Raw genomic sequence first — 15,175 nt, 5'->3', positions numbered from 1 at the left:
ACCTGAAACCCACAGACCACCACAACTTCTACAAAAGCTTTGTCTTGTTTTTTTAATCAAATTATATGACATGAAGGGCCCCGTGAAACAATGAATTGATGTGAACTGGAGTGACGAGCCACTGTAAAAACGAAGCATGGCCCGCATTTTGCCCACATGCCACAGGGTCCCTGCTGTAACGGGGGTGACCTGGCGTTCGCCTTTGGGTTTATCAGTGTGGTGAGCACAAGGAGCGATGTGAATGCAGGGAGCAAGGTGATTGTGGCGAGCGAGGTGAGCGTGGTGAGTGCGGGGAGCAAGGTGAGTGAGGAGAGTGCAATAAGCATGGTGAGCGCGGTGAGTGTGGTGAGCGCGGTGACCGAGGTCAGTGCGGTGAGCGAGGTAAGATTGGCGAATGAGGTGAGCGTGGTGAGCATCGCAAGCCTGGTGGGCGTGGTAAGTGCGCTGAGCGTGGCGAGTGAGGTGAGCTATCCGGTCTGGAAAGCGCCGTGACTGAGCTCGTGCAAGGGGTCCGCGCCATAGCGGTGGGGCCCCGAACGCGACAGGGCGTCACAGCGCAGCATCAGGTCATAGTTGACGCGCTCCGAGATGACGCTGTCGTGTGCGTAGTCGGGGTGGCCGCTCACGAAGGCGCGAAGCCGCTGGGCCGTCGTTCCTAGCTCCCCTAGGGGAAACCAACGAGAAGCGCACGCGGTCGCTGCAGCGGCGTCAACGGCAGTGGAGGAGGAGACGACGACGACCACCGCTCCCATGCACGTAGCGGTGTGCGGAGTCTCTCGCGCACGGTAGGCGCCCGAGCTCGTCGCACCACGCAACCCGATCAGGATTCCTGAGCCCGGAGAGCGCTTGGATGGGCGACCACCGTGCACGCCGAGGCGTTACACGCTGCTGCGGTGCTACGTCGTCGGCTGCGGAGGGCAATGTCCCCAAAATCAATTGTACAGTACAACGCTCCCGCTTCTATGCTCCTGGCCATCAACAATCTGCGGTCATCACCTCCTCGGTTGCTTCCCCTCTTATGGCTGCCATTCCAACACCAGTCTCGTCTGTCGGCCATCATCCCCTGCACATCGATGAGGCTTGCACGAGGTCAGGACTCATCATCGCTCGCACTTGGAGAAGGGGTGATGATCCCCTGGAGTGCACTCACCAGACGCACGCTTGCTGATGAGCTCCATGTAGTGGGAGATCGTGCACCGAGTCTCCACGTCCACCTCCATGTCTTCCAGGAAGCTGTTGACTATGGGGATGAGGCCTTGGAACACCCCCACCTGTTCTTGCACGGCACACCACAACACACCGCACACATCACAGCACACCACAGCACACCGCACACATCACAGCACACCGTAAACACCACAGCACACCACACACATCACAGCACACCGCTCACACCATAACACACATCGCACACATCACAGCACACCGCACACATCACAGCACACCGTAAACACACCAGCATACACTGCACACATCACAGCACCCCACATCACAGCACCCCACATCACACACAACACATCAGAGCACAGCCCACACATCACACATACCGCACACACCATAGTACACCGTATACACCACACTCCACAGCACAGCACACCACGCCATGGCAGGCAGTGTCAGCTGCAGCCTTCAGTTTATCAGTGTTACTCTCACCAGGATTGTCGCGTCGATTTGTTGCATCACAGGATGGCGACAGATGGCAATGCCTTGGGGGAGGCCTGAATCCAGCACTGTATTGATCATGGCTGATGATATGTGGGATGGATCCATGACTGGAAAGTGGTGAGCCAGTCTGCAGCACGGGAAGTGCAAGTAACTGCTTTGAGTGGAGCTGCTCGCTTGAAGGCAGCTCACGTGATAACTGGGAGACGAGCTCTAATCATAAGTTACCACTGTCAATCCACCGCTTGGATGATGGCCTCCCCACACAGTCATGGGGTTTTTACCATTCATCACATGCGTTAGCATGGGTTTTATTTACGGGCACGGGGGGGGGGCGTCACCAGAACTGTTTCAGATTTCGCTCGCCAACTGACTTTAGCCGCAGCACGCCGACCACTCCGCCACCGCACAAAATGGCGGCAGCGAGACGTACAGCAAGCGATTGTTTTGGTGCTCTGGACCATCATGGCGGTGGATGACAAAGGGTGAGCGTGACGCTGCAAGAGCCCGCAGGGCTTGACACTGCGAGGATGGCCGCGAGCCCTGCCCCGCCGGGTTGCCCACCTTGCCGTTGATGATGGTGTCAATGCTCATGAGGATCCCCACTTCGTCCTCGGACTCGGTGTCATCTGCTGGGGGAGCGTCCACCTCTAGTCGCAAAGAAAATAAACCGCATGGCAGTTTGACGATCACGCGAGTTGGCGAGCGACCGTGAGCGAGGTTAAGCGCTCGTGTGATGCACACACACATGCAGGGCAGGCTGGGGTGAAGGCTTGGGTTGCGAGGAGGTCCGGATCGTTGGCTTGGAGGTCAGAGTGGCTGAGCCCGCACCGCTGAGACCCTGGGTTCCAATTTGGAGTTCAGTAACCGCCTGCGATGAAACCGGGTTCTCAAGTGTGGTGAGTAGATGGTATCAGCCCGGTCAACAATGATTGCTCAAAAATTACAAAATCCATGACGTAAAATTTGGTTCTGCACTTAACTTCGCCAAATTCCAGATGTGAGACTTCAAATATTGCTTTGACTGCCATGCAACAAACATTGATGTTGGCACCGGGGCAAGTTGGAGAGTGCTGCCCCCTACCATGTGACACGGAGGTCATTTGTAGAAGAGATCTCAAAAATAGTTCCGGGATATTCACTTCTGTGTGCTATTGTCTAATACGGGGATGGGGGTGGGTCACTGCCATGTGAGATTTCTGAATGGATTCATCATCTCGTGACTCGACACCGAGAGCACACTCAGAGTAAAGTTGTGGAAAAAGACAACGTATGATTTGTAATGGCTCGACTTGCCTGCCTGAATATCCTTCCTGAAATAAAACATCTCCTCCAGCACCGCGTTCCTCTTCTGCGCCTTCCTGATGTTCTGATCTACCTGTGGCAGAAGATAATTGACGGTCAGGGATGTGCCAACCATTCAGGCGGCAACCTTTTGCACCAAAGGTGCTTGAGAGAAGCAATAAAAAAGTAGAAAAGTAAAAAAATCACATTTATTACGCGCTGCACAGTTTTCGAAAGATTCAAGGGCACCGGAACCGGAGCCTGTTGCTAAAAATTGCCCAAGCTCTGAGGCCCACTACAGGGACTCCTCTACATATAAACGGATTTTTGAAGATACGAACGGACCGAACAGTCGTAAATTCAACTGCAGTGCAATTGATGTCAGTGGTGGCATCTACATCTGAGCCTTATGGTGGGACCCCGGGGTCCCGTATAAACGGATTTCAAACGTAATTAATAAAAAAAAATTGGCGAATCTGTCCCACCGCACACATAAACGCCGCGAACCACCTGGCACGGATTATTCTGTTTTCATGTCGTCCAAGCGCAGCGAGGACGAATGCGCAGAAGAAACAAAACTTTTAAACTGTGATTACCGCATCGTGTGGAGCTCGTCGAGAGGAATATATTGCCATATCATTCACCTTCAACAGACATAACATTATCTCGCAACTTAGTTTATGCGAGAGCCGGGGGCTAATGGGATCCCAGGGGTCGTGCCATAAGGTTAATCTGCAGAACCAGTGGCATCTACATCTGCAGAACCAGTGGCATCTACATCTGCAGAACATGAAGAAAACAGTGGCATCTACAGCTACATGAGATTATTAAACTTTTGAAGCCATTCCCTGTGTTTAGCGTACATGCCATACAACGGGTTTGGAATCGACGGGAGTAAAGTTGGACTTACGAACAAATCGATTTACGAACAGGCCTATGGAACCTAACTCGTTCGTAAGAGGAGTCAGTGTATTTGGACGCTTAGTCCACCTCTATGAACGTGTGTTTGTACACGTGGGAGGAGAGCAGAGCACTCGAAGAAAACCCACTGTGTGTGAACGGGAGGAGGGGTTGCAGATGGAATACAGATGGCAATTAATCCACTTGCTGCACTGCCATACCCTAGCCAGAGCCAGGAGATGGCAACCTTGCAGCGCGAGCGGCACTGGAAGTTTCACGAAGGTGCACGTGTGTGTATGTGTGTGGGAAGCGGTGTGCGTAACGAAAACGTACCGTTAGTCACAATGTTAACATGGGTCGGAACTATGGGGTCATTATAGAAGGTCAAACGTTAACTGCAAAAACCAGAGAACTCGGAGGAAACCCATGCAGAACAAAATCCACTCATTAAGATACCAGCGTCGGGAAGACACAAGCTCTACCATTATCATAGGCTATCCGTCGCAATCGAGGATAATTGTCTTTCATAGAAAAGTTGGATTATCTGTGGGTCCGAAGATGGCTGAAAACATGGATCTGGGGTTGTCAGATTTTGGTGCAGCGCAGGCACTTGTCCAGAAAGAGTGGGTGGAACTGGGTTAGGAAGTCGGGCTGCAGCATCGGGCTGTTTCCACCATTCCCACTTTTCCTCTTATTGTTTTCACAGCGTTGCAATACGACCAGGTCGAGCATCGCGGCAGCGCTCACACGTGCCCAAGTTGGAAATCGAACCCAGGCACAAGAGCTACCACTTGCGCCAGCCTATATACAAGCGGCCGGGTTCCAATCTGACCAGTATGGGCTTTCCGGCAGCGCTCGCACGGTCAGTGGGGAGGGACGCGGCTCCTTACCTTGGAGAGCGGCACGAGGAAGTTGAGGCCATAGGAGAGGATGACGCGCGTGAGCAGCACCACGAACACCACGTACGCCGCGTTCTCGAAGTCCGTGAGCTGCACCTGCACCACACATTGGGGACTCGGTCTGGTTGCTTTATCTGACCCGCACTGTGCTCAACCACCACGATTGCATGTCACAGCCCACGCACTCAATCGCCAACTCACTCACCCACTCACTTATTCACCAACTTACTCACCACACGGCGTGGTCAGAACGCTTCTCTTTCTGCTTCTACCCACGCACTGCTCGACTTTGAAATTCCCTCCTCCCATCATCACCTCTTTTCCCAAGCCTCAAATGCATCTCGGTATGACTCCACCTCAACGTATAATCCGCGTCGCCCTCTCGGAGAGGCTTACGTCCATCGGCCGGAACTCGACGCGCCACCCGATGTTGGTGTTTGGCGGCGGAGGCTTGAAGCGCAACGTCTGCCAGTTTGTGGACTGGATGCACTGCAACACACACGCACACGGACGGACGCACACACGCATGCACACGGGGCATGCACTCCGGTCAGTGCCCACGATCATGGAAGACACACGCCGATCCCTCGTGGGTGTACTCCAGTCAGGCTTTCACTTCTCACGGAATATTTTATTGGGTCACCGGTTAGGCTGGCACACGACTGGTAGCCACAGACACCACCAGTGAGGAATTCGGGGGTCGGCAGGGCGGATCGGTAGTAACACACTTGTATCTCACAGCAGGAAGAGACCTGGGTTAGATTCCCGACTCGGGGACCTTTCAGCGTGGAAAGCTTTGTGTGTGTTTTCCCCCCTGTTCTCTACGGGTCTCCTATGGATTCCCCGATTTCATCCTACAGGCAAAAAAATACACCACGCGATGCAACCGGCATTGGCCAAACAACATTCCAATGCTGAAAATGTACTTACAAATTTCTCAAATAAGCAGCACACAGAAGCAGCTGCAGCAATATCACAACCCCCCCCCCCTTCCACAAAAATTGGCGGCACCCTCCTGCAAAATATTTTTGGGACCTGGCGAGGCCGTTATGGGTAAACAAGAGGACGTAATAATATTCATAAAGTGCACTGGCGGATGTCTCACTTCAAAGTGGTAGGCCTCGTTCTCATCGTCGTCGGCGTGGATCTTCTCGCAGAACAGCACGAGGGGGTCGCGGATGAAGAGGTGAGCAAAGTGCTGAGCGAGCAGCGGATCGATGCCTGTTGGCCACAGGCACGGCTCATGCAAAAAGACAAAGATCCCTGCCGTGTGGCCCTGAACAGAGGCTGCTAGGAGCAAGCACTGTTAGAGAGCACCGATGACGGCTAGAACGGTACACAAGGGGAGTGCTTGGCCAGCACCACGTCCGACCCTCTTTGTTTCCCCAGGAGCGATGCTTAAACACTGCACCGGGTACTTATTTGAGGCTGAGTCGACCTAGGGGAGGCTCACGACCAGTTCAGATGATCATCACTGGTCGCCAGCTTCGTAGAGCAGCACACTAACTGCTACACTACTGCTTCTCCACATGCACACACAGTTCACGCACACAAACGTTGCATGTCACTCGAATAAGAAGAAAACAACTTTGCAGTGACAAGATGTTGTGGGGTTTACTCTCCAACACACAGCCTGTGTGCTGAACGAGTAACTAATTGGTACGTTTTGTTTAAATGACAAACCTTACAAATTGGCTGTATTTCCGCGATTTAACCCAGAAAACCCCCCTCTATTATGGCCTGAACCAGTTTAAAAAGCGAAGAGTAGAGAGCTGGAGGGGATGGGTTGTCGGGGTGGGGAAGCGGGGGCCTGCAAGGGACACCAGCCAGTTAGGCGCACTCAGCCCCATCACAATCGACATGACGTATCATGGTTCCCTCGCCGGCATGCCTGTGGTCACGCAGCACCGAGTCACGTGCCCGCGACCAGTGAGGAGCAGCTGATAGTTGAACCGGCACGGCAAGTCAAAAAATCTTCGGTGTTTCACAGCATGCGCGATTAATCCATAACCCCAATAAACGGTTGGTGAGAGTGAAGAAGGGGACAGGTGAGCGTGGCGGGGGATGTGAGCGCGGCGTGGGAGGTGTGTGCAGCGTGGGAGGTGAGCGCGACGGGGGAGTTGACCATGGCAGAGGAGGTGAGCGGCGAGTACGGCAGGGGAGGTGCGTAAAGCAGGGGAGGTGAGAATGTTGGGGGAGGTGAGCATGGTGGTGGAGGTGAGCCTGGTAGGATAGGTGATCGTGGCAGGGAGAAATTCCGTGCCTGCATCCAGGAGCTGCAGGTGGACGTCCTCGTCCTTGGGCAGTTCCAGGTCATTGAACTGCGCTCCGCCGGGCGACAGGAAGCTATCGATGGAGTCAAACCGCGACTTGGGGATTCGCCATTTGGACGTTGTCAGGGGCTGCAAAAGGGAGATGAACGGATTGACATTTTGATTGTAAAGATTCTCAGCGGTGCCAGCTCAATGCTGTCGCCTCATGGCCACGACAACCAAAGGCTGTAAAAATAATGGCAATAAACCCGGTGCCGAGGGAACAACGCGTTATTATATTTATTATTATTTCAAATCTTCAGAGCAAAATGTTCTCAAACTGTAGTCACGTATTTTCGCGAGCACGTACACACTCCCCCTGCAGAGTTAATTGTGACGCGGTGTTTAGCAGCGACACCCCCGATCGCAGGTCGCCGACTCGAATGACAGACGAGCACCGTTTGTCCGCATAATGTTCGGTCACGACATCTCAAGCGCTGTCCAGTGATCAGTTAACAGGAGCGAAACAGGGAGCACAGCCAAATTAGGGCTTGAATTCAGCTGGGGGCCTCTCTGGGTTGGCAATCCAGAAGATGTTTCTGCTCCCAGAATGCCCTTGCCTCCCGCAGGTTCCCAGAACATTGCTCCCTGGACAGAAGCTCTGCTTCACTCTGCTGTCCGGATATATAACTACCTATCCGAAAACATTAAATCATTGATTCTGGTCTTCTCGGCCTCCAAATGCCGAGCACATTTGGTACATCTCCTAACTTAACCACATCCTTGTAGGACTGAGTGTTTTAGCTGCAGTGAACCAATGATTATGCCGATTATATATAATAATCTTACCTATATAAGTAATTGTGTCTGTCTGTCTGTGGGTCTGTATGTTTGTGTGTGTACACAACTTGTGACGGATTTAACTCGCAAACTGTGGGGTATATGTTTCATAAAAGTACCCAGATACCACACAATAAGCCCCGTGGTGAGCCAGTGCTCTTCGTATTTCACATATGTCAAGTTTAAAGTAGTGCAATTAACAATGTATTAATTTTATAAGCACAGGGCAACGCCAGAGCATGCATCTGCGCATGAGCGAAACGCTGAGCCGTGGTTCCCATAGCAACTCACACACGCGATCGACGGGGGGAATTATTACTCCCGTAAAAAATGCAAAGAAAATACACACAACGCTGAGTTAAATTATTCAAAGTGTAATGTAGTCTTCTCCCCCCCCCCAATATGTGCACTTAATACTATAGGGTCGGTAGATGCTACGATTATAGCCCTTAGATACTCTTACTGTAAAGCGGGCGGGGGGGGGGGGTAGCAGACCAGCCCCAGCCTGCAAAAGTGCGACCTCGGCCGGCTGGACAATCTAGGCGAGGCCGGGGGGCTCTGCACGGGACTATGCCTCACCACTACACTCTATGAAATTAGTACTATTGTAGGGGTGTCAGGGGAAGGATTCCCACCAATAGGAGGGTTAGTGGGAGGAGTGATCGAGTAGATATAAGGGGAGAACGGGCGGGAAAAGGGGGCATTTGGCGGGAACGAGATTGGGACAGCTGGGGACAGGTGTGGATGGGAGAAAAGGATTAAAAGACGAAACCCCTGCAATCTTGTGTCGGCTCTCCTTTACACTATTATCGTGACATTGCGGATGTCACTGTGTAATGCCTGCCCTATAGAGGCACGGCGTGCGATGTATTAACATCGCTGGCACCACGTGTATGTGGATGCAGTACCGGCCCTAAAGGGGCTCGGTGAGCACAGACTGGGAGTGCTGGATGGCACCACGCTCTGCGTGCAGTGCCGACCCCTATAGGATAGGGTGTGAGAGTGCCGGTCATGGGAATGGGGTTACTCAGAGCCATGGCACTCTGGTTGACCCCGAAAGACACGTAACCGGTAAAGTCTACAAAGGGCCCCCAAGTGGAGGCTAGGGGTGGTCACGTCTCAGGGCCGAGATCCTGCTCGAGGGTTTTCTAAGGTGGTTGTGGCTGAGGGCGGAGCCAGCCACACCACAGAGGATACAAGCCGGGTTCTCTAGATGGACCGGCTGCTGTGGTTATCCTAAAGAATCCACGTTCTACATTCTACGCCCAAGAAGAGTCACCAACACGTGGACCTGAACCCAAGCTAGGGTCCTGTACATTGGAGCTACTCCCAGTGTAATTAGTGTAGTTTGCCTGGTGGTCCACCACCATAGGTTGTTACCTGGTAAAGGTGCAGTTACCCCTTTGTGTTGGTATAAATAAATGTGTTGCCTCCAAAGAGTATGTCTGTGACTCAGTTTAACTCCCTACAGCTGGTGTCGGAAGTGGCCAAACATTCTGGAGTAAAGCTAGACGTTTTAGGTCATGACTACGCGATGCAGAATGTCAGTACCTAGTCAGGGGCCCTTACCAGGTACTGACAGCTGGGCCAGCTGTGCCTGGGACTCGCGTAAGGCAGGGTCGTGACGCCCTGAGGTAGTTTATCACAAACTACCCACTACCTCTGAAGATGGTAGATTTCAAACAACGCTCAGACCTGGTACTAACTATGAAATGAAGGTTGACAACCAGTAAGTCGTTCCCGACTGCCCTCTTCAGTGCAATATATTTGAGGCCCACATTAATGTGGAATTCTGCAATTCTGTGAAAGCTATCAAATATGTTTGCAAATGCATCAACAAAGGGTCTGCTATGGTTGTGTTTGCCTTACAAAAAGAGGGAAAAAAGTGTGGATGAAGTTCACCTTTTTGTCAAAGGCAGATACATCAGCAGCAATGAGGCCGTTTGGAGAATTCTTGGCTTCATACTGTTAGTTTTTTTTCCGGTAAAGTCACGTAGGTAAAAAATAAAAATAAAAGTTAATAAAAGTAATAATGAAAATAAAATAATAAATCACGACGTTTCGGAGGCAACACAAGTCTCCGTCATCAGGTGGGACCGTCACAGCTAAAATTACTGTATCACTTACCTTTAGTTCCCTCCTACTATATAAGGAAGTGACGTGCTGGTGATGGTTAATCTGATTCCTTAGGAAGAGTCTACACAGTTGATCCCAATAATCAGGAGTGCTAATTTTTGCAAATGCTTCTCCATGTTGTCAAAGGGCCAAAATCTTTCCAAGACCTAAACACAGTGGAAGGAGTTGTCTGTCAAACATACATGGAAGCTTGCAATCTTCGTGGAATTCTCGAGGATGATCAGCATCTTGATAAAGCTATGACAGAAGCTTCTCAACTGAGATTGCTGTTATGCATAATTCTTCAAGTTTGCAGCCTATCTAACCCCATGGAACTCTGTAAAAAATACGAAGAAGGCATGAGTGAGGACATCCTCCACAGAGATCAACGAGAAAATCCCAACCTCGAGATTCCTACTGGAAACCTGCTTCCCACCACCACCCATCTCAAAAGAATTCTCTCATCAAAACGCTATACCACAGAGCTCATGGCATTTCTGACCAACACCACCTGGCCAGTGAATTAAGACATGTACATTGGGCCCTCAGGATGAACGGATACTCTGACTGCACCATCCGCCAAGCTGTTTCTCCCACCATACAGAAACAGCCACATGAAACTATCACTTTGCCATACATAGCAGGCGTGACCAAAAATATCTCCAAAATTCTAAACAAACATAAGATCCAAGTCCGATTCAGTACAGTGCATAAAATCCGTGATCTGATTCCATCTGTGAAGGATGTCGTTCCTGACTTACAGTACCCTGGAGTATACAAACTGAGTTGCAGTTGTGGTGATTGCTACATTGGAGAAACGAAACGTCATTTCTCTGATCGTGTCCGCGAGCACAAGTCAGATCTGAAACACGGTAGAACTGATTCTTCGACCTTTGCCGATCATTGCTACAACTCTGTGGGCTCTCATGAAATTGTCTTTTTCCGAGACCAAGGTGCTCTGCAAACCTCCTGGCTACCATCAAAGGTTTGTACACGAAGCCATACAAATATACAAACACAGACATAATTTCAACCGTGATGATGGGTACAAACTGAGTAATCATTGGAAAAATGTGATTAACCATGCAAAAAATATTTAACTACACATATTTGGACCATCTTATTTGACAGACAACTATTCTTGAGTTACTGTACAGTTTACTGATAGACAGCCAGTTTTGTTTTATCATGTTTAGCTTCTTATTTCACACGCTGGTTTCCTGCTATAAGTTTTACCCACCAAGCAACATAGCAGGAGGCTGTTTCTTCCTGACCTGCTTTTTTGCTTTTACCATCTACATGGCAGAGGCTCGGCCCCATTAGCAGCAGTTGCACTCTTACAACTCTGGCACCCGCCCCCTCTCAGCCAGTCTACATTACAAAGGCTCAGTCCTTTGTTATGTAGACTAGCCGTAGTTTCAAGCCGCACCAACCTTACCATAATAATAAAAAGGTGGCCTGTCCTGGCTCATCCCCCCCTCAACCAGCATATATACGGGTAGTATATCTTGGAATTTCTCATTTACTTGATACAGCAAGCGTGCTGTGACAGTTCCACCTGAAGACGGAAGCTTGTGTTGCCTCTGAAACGTCGTGATTTTTATTTTATTTTTATTTTATTTTACTTTTATTAATTTTTTTACCGACGTGACTTTACCCAAAAAACCTAAGAATATGAATCCTTGCAGTCACGAAAGCTTCAAATCTAGAATCGAATTTAACTTTTCTGATGTTATTTTTAACCAGGCCCTCATCCTCCTTGAAGACAAACTTCACTCCATTAGTGGAAAAGACCTCAAGTCTATCGGACTACCAACATCCTCCAGGGACAACCTGCTTGTCCTTGCCCAAGAGATTCTACGTGAACTATCCTATGATGTTAATAGGGTTTTTCCCCTTTTTTTTCTGGCAACAAAACTGACACCTTTTGCAAGGAATCATGCTTACATTAACCACAATACTTGCAGTCAAATGCAAACAAAAAACAATACTCTGCTAATTTATGCATTGTCTTTGAAACTGATTGGTCCACACCAGAGACATTGTTTACAAAAAAGCTCTTTGATAGGGGTGTGGGGGTCAGCAAAATGTGTCAGTTTGATTATTTTTGAGAGGCCCTATTTTTAGGTTTTTTCGGTAAAGTCACGTAGGTAAAAAAAATTCAAATTAATAAAAGTAAAATAAAAATAAAAATCACGTGTGCTTCTTTACCTCACGCCTGCTGTTGGGCAGTTCGGCTATCGGCGAGTGCTCGCTGAGCCGCGCCCACATCTCGCCGCCCTGTGCGGCATGCACATCGCTTCCTTTCCGGGTCTCCCGCCTGCACCCGCGCCTGCCGGGCACCATTTCGGCGGCCTGGCTGCCGGCGGCTGTTTATGATGGCGCTCATGCAGCGCAGCTTCCTCGCCATCCCACATCTCATCGCCCCATCCCCAAGTCTCCTGTCTGCCTCCTTGCCTGCCAAGTGTCCTGTTGGCGATCTGGCTGCCAGCGATTGTTTGCGGCACCGCTTGGTCATTACTTGCCCTACCTCCCGTCTCCCCAATTTCCCTCATTTACCTATTCCCAATTATATACCATCTTTGTTTTGTGAAGTGCATACTTGCGTATGCCACTTTTGCGGAGCTAAATGTCAATGTTGAGGTCTGCTTACAGCAAAAAGGCTTCAAGAGAGAGCTCATGCTATCCTGTTATTCCTCCATTGAAGAGACGGAGACCACACTGGTTTATTATGTGGTCCATCATTTGCGTTCACAGTTGCATTGCTTATTTAGTATGAGTTTATTTTGCATTCCCCTAATCACGTAAAATGTATACGCAAATACTTTTTACATACATAAAACTTTTTAGTATTTGTGTATGTATATGTTATGTTTGTAAGAGAAGTTTATATATATACTAGCAGAAGTACCCGGCGTTGCCCGGGTGAAAAATATATTTTTTAATAACCTTACATATATACACAGATGGGCTGCTACCCCTGCCCACCCCCCCCTAGCCACGATCTCCTCGGCCGCTGTGCAGGAATATGTACGGCCTATAGTGTGGTGGGGTGTCGAGGCCTAGTACCGTGCAGAGCCTCCGGCCTCGCCTAAATTGCCCACCCGGCTGAGGTTGGGTACTGGGGCCGTTACCCCCCCCCCCCCCGCGCTACAATAATACTGTCTAATCGCTATAATTGTATTATCTACCGACCCTATAATAGTAATTGCACACATTGGGGTGGGGGGGGGGGAGTGAAGAGGACGTGAAACTTTGATAAATTTACCTCAGAGTCGCGTGTTAATGCGTGCGCATATTTTTAACGGGAATTAAAAATGGCGTCCACCCCGCAGCGAATGCGTCGCTACCCGTTGCCAGGGGCAACCGCCGTGGAAAACCAAACGGACCAATCGTGTCTCGCAAATCCCTCACATTTCGTCCAATGAAACTGCTTATGGTCCGGCGACACACAGACAGACAGACACACACACAGACAGACAAACAGACAGACAGATTTGAGATTGTGTATATATAGATATATTTTCCCCTTGGCAACGCCGGGTTCTTACCACTAGTGTCTTATATTGCTATTGTTCACAATTGCACCCAGAAATAAAATAAATATCCTGTATATCTCTCACCACTACGGCTTGGCTCCTACTTTACGAGCCACCTACTCCAGTCACCTGCCAACAACCGGAAGATATTCAGTGACAGAACTTAAATCCTGATTGCAATACACGGCTTCATAGATGTCGTGCAGCCTGAAAAATCATTGCAACGGTCAAGAGGTTACCACGACCAAACACCGTTGGTGCGACCGCACCTCGCCATCGCTGCCTAAAATATTTTATAGTCGACTGCCAATCCCCAAGGTTTGCTCAGTCAATGAGCGATTATGAAAATAAATAAAACATTCTTGGAAGTGAGCCAGCACCACTGAGGTTCTGGGTTTGAAGCCAGGTCTCAGCTGCCTGTGACTAAATCTGTGCTTTCTAGTGCAGTGAGGTAATGGTTTTAGCCAGGTCACCAATGACTTGCACAAAAAAACCCCACAACATTACATTTGGTTCTGCAGGAATTTGAAGCCAGATGGTCCCCCCTCATACAGCACCTGTAATACGTTCACAGGATGTATCCCTCTCTCCCCTCGTCATCCCTTCCCCCTTAATTCAACCCTTGGCTTATGCTGACGGTGTGTGTACACGTGCGTCACAAGGTGATGTGTCGGGTCTGCACATTGCCTGAATGAAAAGTACTATAAAGAAAATGTTGAACTGGTTCTGCACTTAATTTGGCTATGAAATGAAATGAAAATATCGGTGTGACTGCCGTGCGACGCACAAGTGAAAGAGCGCTGGATCAGATGGCACTTTGAACGAGGGATCTCAGCGGTAGTTCTGTGATATCCGCTTTCATGGGGGATGTCGGAATCTCCATCGTGAACACAGACAGAGCGATCAGAATGGGGGGGGAATCGCATTTGGTGGGGTAAAAAAAAGATGATTAAACGTCACCTCGAGCCCTCTTTCCTGTCGCGTGCGGTCGTCGTTTGCCGCGGAGGCGATGCTCCAACGGCAGTCAACGTCCGACACGAGCCCCCGGTAGAAGGGGGCGGCGGCGCCAAGGGCCATCTGCAGGAAGGGCGAGTGCACACAGTCAGATGGTACTCGCCAATGATGGAGGGAGCCAGCTGTAGTCACTGGCACTCACAATGATGGGACAGAGCAGCCAGCTGTACTCACTGAAACTCACTCACCATGATGGGACACAGAGGAGCCAGCTGGTCGTAGATATGTCGTGCTTCTTCTATGTTTCTGGCCTGCAGTGTAACCTGTGACGCAAAAGAGAAAGCTTCCAAAGCCGTATTGATCATTTTCTCTCTCGCCTGTCTCTCTGTGTGCGCGAGAGTGAACGAAATCTGTGCATGCAACAAATGTTTCTCAATCGTTTTCGTGTCGTAAGCCAGTTTGTGGGATTTCACAAAACCCGCGGTGGACATGAGTGGGCCCCGTGGGGGTAGGCTTGTCTAACTGGGGCGCCACAGTGGCTAGGAGATGTTAACTACTTTTCCTGGTGTACAGGAAATCGTGGGTCCGATCCTGACCTTGATGCCTGTATATTTGGAGTTTGCATGTTCTCCCTGTGGATGCGTGGATTTCTTCTCTGGGTCCTCCGGTTTTTCCCCTCCACATTTAGAATCACCATCGCACATTCAGAGTATTTGGCTGCTGCTGTAAA

At 50.0% G+C, this 15,175-nt stretch overlaps 1 protein-coding gene across 1 annotated transcript in view; it reads right to left on the bottom strand.

Annotated features, from left to right (window-relative positions):
* Window positions 1-33: 33 nt before the first annotated feature.
* LOC144733854 (glutamate--cysteine ligase catalytic subunit-like) overlaps window positions 34-15,175 on the bottom strand; it is a 34,404-nt gene continuing 19,262 nt past the window's right edge. Inside the window, exons 7-16 of the mRNA XM_078615860.1 lie at window positions 14,694-14,768; window positions 14,452-14,568; window positions 7,009-7,147; window positions 5,851-5,966; window positions 5,142-5,234; window positions 4,737-4,841; window positions 2,959-3,040; window positions 2,227-2,312; window positions 1,151-1,271; window positions 34-664 (exon numbers count right to left, since the gene is read on the bottom strand). Coding sequence (XP_078471986.1) covers window positions 468-664; window positions 1,151-1,271; window positions 2,227-2,312; window positions 2,959-3,040; window positions 4,737-4,841; window positions 5,142-5,234; window positions 5,851-5,966; window positions 7,009-7,147; window positions 14,452-14,568; window positions 14,694-14,768 — 1,131 coding nt within the window. The 3' untranslated portion in view covers window positions 34-467. The remainder of the gene's footprint in view (window positions 665-1,150; window positions 1,272-2,226; window positions 2,313-2,958; window positions 3,041-4,736; window positions 4,842-5,141; window positions 5,235-5,850; window positions 5,967-7,008; window positions 7,148-14,451; window positions 14,569-14,693; window positions 14,769-15,175) is intronic.

Source organism: Lampetra planeri, chromosome 48 (genome assembly GCF_965212315.1).
Source record: "Lampetra planeri chromosome 48, kcLamPlan1.2.h2, whole genome shotgun sequence".
NCBI lineage: Eukaryota > Metazoa > Chordata > Hyperoartia > Petromyzontiformes > Petromyzontidae > Lampetra > Lampetra planeri.
This window is presented reverse-complemented; position numbering and strand designations above follow the sequence as displayed.